Source organism: Triticum urartu, chromosome 5A (assembly GCF_056163025.1).
Source record: "Triticum urartu cultivar PI428250 chromosome 5A, HENAU_Tu73, whole genome shotgun sequence".
Taxonomy (NCBI): Eukaryota; Viridiplantae; Streptophyta; class Magnoliopsida; order Poales; family Poaceae; genus Triticum; species Triticum urartu.
This window is the reverse complement of record NC_141877.1, coordinates 667,081,951-667,089,654: the sequence shown is the minus strand read 5'-3', so window position 1 is coordinate 667,089,654 and position 7,704 is coordinate 667,081,951. Positions and strand designations below refer to the sequence as shown.

Genomic DNA, 7,704 nt, shown 5'->3' with positions numbered 1-7,704 from the left:
TTTGTGCAGGGAAACAAGTTACCCAGAAATTGTGGATCAAACCACTGAATATGTTTTGTCATTGTCTCTAAAGGACCGACTTGCAGTTTCGTTCCTTGAAGGTAATAATTAATCCATCACCTTTGACGGCAGTTATATGACAGGTTGCCCTCGTGAGTCATGAATTGTAAATTGTAGTTCTTCTCTAGTGTGTAACTCCTCCCTTATATTCTCTTGCAGAGTTGGTCCAGTAGGGACGATAAATTTGTTTCTTTGTTGTTGTTGTCGTTGTTGTGAATCTTTATGTTTTACATTGGCAACACATGTGTATGTTGCAACAAGATAATAATGCAAACAAATTACACATACATCCAATCCCATCGGTGGATCCCATGCATACATACATGCGCATGCATTGACCCATTCATATACATATTGCCGGCGAGAACTACCGGCGTGCACGGCAAACGTACAGAGTGCAGCGTCACTCATTTTGCAGTAACTAGCTAACTCGGCAAAATAAGATAGGGTGGTGAAAACTCAACGATGACGTAATTGTACGCAGTACATATGCATGCAACAACTTCACACATAGTAAATCATAAAGTAACAGCCACAAACTGGAGATCCATATAGTACGTAATATATGTGGATCTGAAACCAACCAAGTACGTGACGTATGTTGACGAACGATGGTGCTGGCCTAGGCTTCGACGTCGTCGTTGTTGGAGCCGAAGGAGTGCTTGGCGGCGCCGTTCCTGAGGACGTACTGGTGGTAGGCCATGGCGACGGTGGCGCCGGCCAAAGGCCCGACCCAGAAGATCCACTGATCGGCCCACGCCTTCTTCCCATTGTACACCACGGCGGCCCCAAGGCTCCTCGCCGGGTTGATCCCGGTGCCGGTGACGGGGATTGTGGCCAGGTGCGCCATCAGCACGGCGAACCCGATGAGCAGCGGCGCCAGCACCGGCACGTGGGAGTCCCTCGCCATTCGTTTCGGGTCGGTCGCGGAGAACACGGTGTACACGAGAACGAATGTGCCGGCGGCCTCGGCCAGCAGCGCCCCCACCTTGGAGTACCCCGGCGCGACCTCGTTGGCGCCGCCGCCGTAGAGCACGTAGTGGTGCGCGCCGTGCACGGCCCTGACCATGGCGGCGCCGCAGATGGCGCCGAGGCACTGCGCCGCCATGTAGAGGAAGGCTCTGGGAAGCGAGACCTTCCTCGCCAGCAGCAGCCCGAACGTGACTGCGGGGTTGATGTGGCCGCCGGAGATACCGGCGGTGCAGTAAACGAGGACGGCGATCATGCCGCCGAACGCCCACGCGATGCCCAGTACGCCGGCGCCGCTGCACGCCTGGGCGTCGGTCTGGCGCTTGTGGCCGATGACGGTGGCCACGGCGACGTAGACGAAGAGGAGTGTGGCGGTAAACTCGGCAATGGTGGCCCGGTACAAGGACCACTTGCCCAACTCGCCGGCGTCCAGCAGCGGCGTTGGAGGAGGGTCCAGGTAGTCCTTGCTGCTCATTGTAGTGCCGGAATTAACGTTGGCCTCCGTACTCAGCTTGCCTTCTCCCGCCGCCATATTTTGATATCTATCGAGCTGGTGAATTCGGGAAGAAAACAAGGGGGAGAAAATTTGATCAATGAAGTGTTGTGTCCATAACCTGGCCAAGATGCATCCATATATATAGAGGAAGGCCACCATCATTGAGCATGCATATGCCTCCCCTAGCAAGCACTATGCATACTGTAAAAATATATACGAAGCACTATTCACAAATTACAAGCGCCATTTACTCCTTTACATTTACAAGCCATGCCTTTTATGTTTCAGTTTTGCTAAAGCACATCTAGATGCCATAAGTATTGCACATCTAAGCCATATGCCATTGGTCTTACACCGAGATTAGTGTGGGTATATTCTTTTTCCTTTTTTTATACTTGGTTGAGTCACTTGAATGTACAATAATTATGACACATCTAAATATGCCCTAGACAGACCATTTATATTTTGCATTCAAGATACCGTAGTAATTCTACTCCCTCAAGTTCACCAATAACTTCAGTCGGACCTTTTCAAATTTTGCCGGCAATACTCACCTCTTTGTTGAATATAAGACGTACATAAGATAGACACTTCTTTTAATTTTGACCAAGCTCATGTAACACAAAGACCAATATCTATATTATTATTATTATTATTATTATTATTATTATTATTATTATTATTGCATGGTAATATGTGTATCTCCATATAATAAAATATAATAAAGATCATATTACAAGTCATGTAAACATCGACCACACAAAACTGAAAGGACAGCAGAACGCTAGCCCTTACACAAAGGGACACCAGCCAATAAGAAAAATTACAATCAAGGACGAAAAATCTCCTAAGCTTGACACCGACGCCCAACACCTGCCTTTCGCACCAACATAGCAGCCATCGAAGGAAAAAATGACGAATCATCTCCTCACCCGAGCTCGACGTGGCTCAATCGTTGATATGCAGCTTTGCGGACCTCCAAGATGGCTCACTAAAGGTGAAGGCACTGATGTTGAATGAATCAGACCGGGGAAACACCCCAGACACGCCATCAAACTTCAGATCTGGAAGCCCCGCACAACTAAGAAACCGGAGGAGGAAACCATACATGTGAGCCACCAACCACGAACCCAGCACACGATCAGTCTTTCGGATGTTGTCCAAGCATATCACTATCTGCATCCGTTTCTGGACTATATCCCAAGTTCCGTGCAGGCGCTGGAGCAGACGTTGTCACAACAGCGATGCCCGATGTCGGAATCGGTGCTCCGGGGACCCAAGGAAGGTTCAAACTCTGGGGTGCGCTTGCTGAACCTCGCTAAGCCCTGCCTCGCGACCCACAACCCCACGGCGATGCTCCGACGTGTCCGAGCGAGAGGAAAGACGAACAAGGAACACGACAGTTTTATCTAGGTTTGGGCCACCTTGCGGTGTAAGACCCTCCTGCTTTGTGGTTGGATTGCCTCGCGAGGTTGGATGAGTATGAGAGTACAAGGGAAGTGGGCAGCCTCCGAAGAGTCTAATAATCGGGTCAGGAAAAAAACTCTCTAAGGTGGCGCCCTGCCTCTACTTATATTGTCCTTGGTCCTCTTCCCTCGAAAACACAAGATGGGAAGGGTTGCCACAACGGCCAGTTTGAAGGGAGACATGAGTACAACTTATCCTGACTTAAAGGTGGTCTTTGCCTGCAAAAGCCTCCTTCCATGACGCGCTGGAGGGCTCGATGGTGACCTCTGTCCTGGCGAGCTCGTCGTCCTGGTCTTCTTAAATTGAACGGGTAACCATTGGGAACTGCTTAGGGAACCGGAGCGTTGTCCTTGCTCCCTTAGCACAAAAGTGGAAAACCTACTCGTCCGCGCCTTCTGGCACCCTTCTGGCTGCGCTCGTCACCACTCGCCTCACCCACGTGAAGATGCAGGGTCGTGCAGCTCCGCTGCCTGATCCTTGATTCGTACACCTCCAGGAGGGGCCTCGGGAGGCAACCTCTGGCAGCCGCCTCGCGAGGTTCTTGACGACACATGCCTCACGAGGAGAGGACCTCGTGAGGGTCTTGATCGCGAATCCCTAACGATGCGCCAGCCTTGAGCCTTCTGGTGGCGCCACGCCCTCGGTCGCAGGTAGACGGGCCTTGGCACCCCTAGTCCCATGGCACGACAGTAGCCCCCGGGCGTGCGGCGTGCGCGCACTACAAGAAATATGTCAACTAGTGACCTTCTCTTAGTGACCCCAGCTGAATTGGTCGTAAATCCACGGCCATTTCGCATGGAAGGGCTCAAACCCTGAAATTGCTTACACCAAATGGTCACAAAGTAGACAAGAGGTGCCAATGACCTTATTTCTACCTGATTACGACCAATATAAATGGTCATGAGGTTGTGAACGTGGATGCATTGGTACTTATTGCTATGACTAGGCGCCACCTCATCAGTTTTGCCTATGTGTCATGTCTATGTGTCAATTTTTGCCCTAGGTTGTGAAGCTATATTTCTGTCATTCCCAAAATTCCCAAAAAAATGGGCATTCTTTACTATCCAAATCATTGCCTCATGACAATGTTCAACTCCATTTGCCTGGTAAATCTTCCTCGACAAATTTCCAAAGTTTTTGTTCAACTCGAACTGTTGTGAAGGAAGTACTAGCTAGGCATATCCTAATGAGCTGAATTTTTGCCACATCTTTTATATTCCCAAATCATTGCTCTCCACAAAATTTGAGCCCCATCTAACAATACATGTGAGTATGGCTTTGACATTCATATTTATGTCCAGTGTGGTACGTTGCAAAGCAAGTAACACCTAGGCTCCTCCATTTGAGCTGCAAATTTTCCAAGATAGTGTTATTAGTAGATGATCATCCTCGGCCAAAACTCAGGCCCATTGGCCATGTGCATTTCCCGTACCACTAATCAAACACTTGGGTGCTAATTCATGTTTAAGCATTGTTCGGTCTCCTCGTGAGATTCTTTTGTTGTTATTTTCTTCCAAGCATCTACCTGGGGAGTGCCAAACCTACTAGACATGCCTAGGCTTCCCAGAATGCATGGCAACGCCACGGTCACGCGGTGACCACGCGGCGGGCATGCGAGTCTACGCGCTTTGGAGTTGGGGCCCTGGGCCAACGTCCAAACTCAACGTATCACCACCAAACCATGTATTTATGCTTAAATAGATACTTATGTACCTAGAAATGATTTTTGGAAAAAATAAATACCAAACTATGAGGCAGCTACAGTTCAAATTTGACCCGCTTCCTACTGAATCGGCGGGAATTTGTCTTTTTCACCAAAGATGGATCAAAGCTTTTGACACCCAACCATTTTGTAAATTGTGCATTAAACATGTCCTAGTAATTTAGAAAAATGATTTGGTCCAATTTTGCAACAAATATATGGTAGTTCCTTCACACAAAAAACTCATTTCGGGCACTCGAAAAATAGAAAACGAATTTTCCGTGCAAAGAAAATGAAAAATCCCTTAGGCAAAATTGTTTGGAATTCCAAGGTGCACCCCTGTGCACAATATGAGATCATTTGAACAAACTATGTCATGAATGTGGCCATAAGATTGATCATTTGGCTTGAAAGCCATGAATCTTCAGGCATGATAGCTCATTTCTGAGAACACTTTTAAAAAATAATTGCCATATTACAAGTTTATTATTTTTCCTGGAAACTTAGTCACATATGATGGCACAATGCGAAGGTTTTCCAATTTTTTTATTTTTTTATTTTTTATGCCCGTTTCAAAATGCGGGCAAAACGACGGGCTTGACCGTTTCTAGCTAGTTGTTGAATCTTGGAAACCTTTTGATGTTTCTCTTATTAAATAGATAGTTATGTACCTAGAAATGATTTTTGGAAAAAATAAAGAGCCAACTATGAGGCAGCTATAGTTCAAATTTGACCCGCTTCCTAGTGAATCAGCGGTAATTTGTCTTTTTCACTAGAGATGGATCAAAACTTTTGACACCCAACCATTTTGTTAATTGTGCATTAAACATGGCCTAGTATTTTAGAAAATTGATTTGGTCCAATTTTGCAACAAATATATTGTAGTTCTTTCACAAAAAACTTATTTCGGGCACTTGAAAAATAGAAAATGAATTTTTCGTGCAAAGAAAATGAAAACTCCTTTATGCAACATTTTTTGGAATTCCAAGATGCACTCTTGTGCACAATATGAGATCATTTGAACAAACTATGCCATGAATGTGGCCACGAGATTGATCATTTGGCTTGAAAGTCATGAATCTTCACGCATGATAGCTCATTTCTGAGAACACTTTTTTAAAATAATTGTAATATTACAAGTTTATTATTTTTCCTGGAAACTTGGTCACATATGATGACACAATGCGAAGGTTTTCCAATTTTTTGATTTTTTTGAATTCTTTATGCCCGTTTCAAAATGCGGGCAAAACGGAGGGCTTGACCGTTCCTAGCTAGTTGTTGAATCTTGGAAACCTTTTGATGTTTCTCTGATTAAATAGATAGTTATATACCTAGAAATGATTTTTGGAAAAAATAAAGAGCAAACTATGAGGCAACTACAGTTCAAATTTGACCCGCTTCCTACTGAATCGACGAAAATTTGTCTTTTTCACCAGAGGTGGATCAAGGCTTTTGACACCCAATCATTTGGTCAATTGTGAATTAAATATGGCCTAGTATTTTATAAAAATGATTCGGTCCAATTTTGCAACAAATATATGGTAGTTCATTCACAAAAAAAACTCATTTCGGGCACTCGAAAAATAATTAAAAATAGATAGAAAGATCAGAAATGCATACGAATTGGTGCTCATCCATAAAATGTGGTCTAACTTTAGTGAAAATTTGTGTGATACCCTTTTGCAAAATAGTTTTGATAGCTACTTCACAAAATCCCTCTATTTTTAGTACTTGAAAACTATTTTAAATCACTGATTTTCTGAACCAATCAAAACTCTTCCCACGGATCGATGACATGGCGCCCATCCATCCATCCATATCTCCATCCAACACCCATCCATCCTTTCATCTACAGAAAAAAAGAAAAGTGATACCCCCCGGCAGCCCAAACCCTAGACCAGATCCCCCCATCGCACCCCTCTCACTGCTCCCAATCTCCCCCCGCCGCCGCCACCTCCTCCCCGTACACGCGCCCCTCCCGATCTTGCCGTCCTCTCCCACCCACCGCCGACCTCGCCGTCCTCCTCACCCACCGCTGCCGACCGCGTCCCTCCCTCCCCTCCCCGCATCTCCCGGCCTTGCAGCGCGCCGCCCCGATGCCAAGTCCCTCCTCGCCGTTCCTGCGCCATCGCTGCTCCAATCCAACCCTGATTCGATTCCGGCCGCCACCACCCTCTCCTCTCCTATCCTCTCCGGACCACCACGAGCGGCGATGCACAGAGGGCGCTGGGGGGAGGCAGTGGGGGGCTACGGAACCCCTGCCTGGCGATGCACCAGCCGTGGGCGTCGCTGCTGGTGCACGGCACCAAGCGCATGGAGGGCCGCTCCTGGCCGTCGCCGGTCATCGGCAGCCTCTGGATCCACGCCGCCTCCTAGGTGCCTGACCCCGACACCGTCGCCGCCATGGAGGACTTCTACCGGGAGATCTACGCCATCGACAGGGTCCACCACATCGACTTCCCCCAGCACTACCCCGTCTCCTGCCTCCTCGGTCCGTATCCATCGTCTTCCTTGCTAGTTACCGCCATCGCTGTTGTTCCTCTCAGCTTGCTGACGCCATTGCCGGTTATTTCTCAGGATGCGTCGAGGTGGTCGGCTGTGTCAGGTCTGCTGGGAGGATGTGCCTCAATCAGTAAGACAACTTCATTCCTCTCCTGTCCATGGCCTTGATTTCTACAGCTTGTCATGTCATGCCACTCAAAACATTGGTTAGGGCTATTCGGAATAGAGCCTTGTAAAACAGAGGAAAGCAAAAAAAGTAGAGGAACATGATTAGCAGCTAGTGGCAAAACAGAGGAATAAAAACAATGGAAAGAAATGAAGGTCGCATGTTCGGTTATGCATGGAAACTTTTCCGGCGAGAGATATCTTACTAGAATATTTTATATGGCTTTGCGAGAATCCACAGGTTAAACCCCCCAAAACCACCGATTGTATCTGTCAGTCGCAATTAGTATGTTGTCATTGGCTAGTTTCACATCCCACCATGTCAAAACGCTGCTGATCATTG

General features: G+C 47.1%; 1 protein-coding gene across 1 annotated transcript; it reads right to left on the bottom strand.

Annotated features, from left to right (window-relative positions):
- Window positions 1-550: 550 nt before the first annotated feature.
- On the bottom strand, window positions 551-1,648 carry LOC147973901 (aquaporin PIP2-5-like). Its single transcript, XM_087522293.1, has one exon. It carries the CDS (start codon window positions 1,559-1,561, stop codon window positions 683-685), a length of 879 nt encoding a protein of 292 aa, XP_087378419.1. The 5' UTR covers window positions 1,562-1,648; the 3' UTR covers window positions 551-682.
- Between the last annotated feature and the right edge of the window lie 6,056 nt (window positions 1,649-7,704).

Excerpts from the sequence above, each read along its gene's own strand:
- LOC147973901 (XM_087522293.1), bottom strand. The coding sequence starts at position 1,561 with ATGGCGGCGGGAGAAGGCAAGCTGAGTACGGAGGCCAACGTTAATTCC.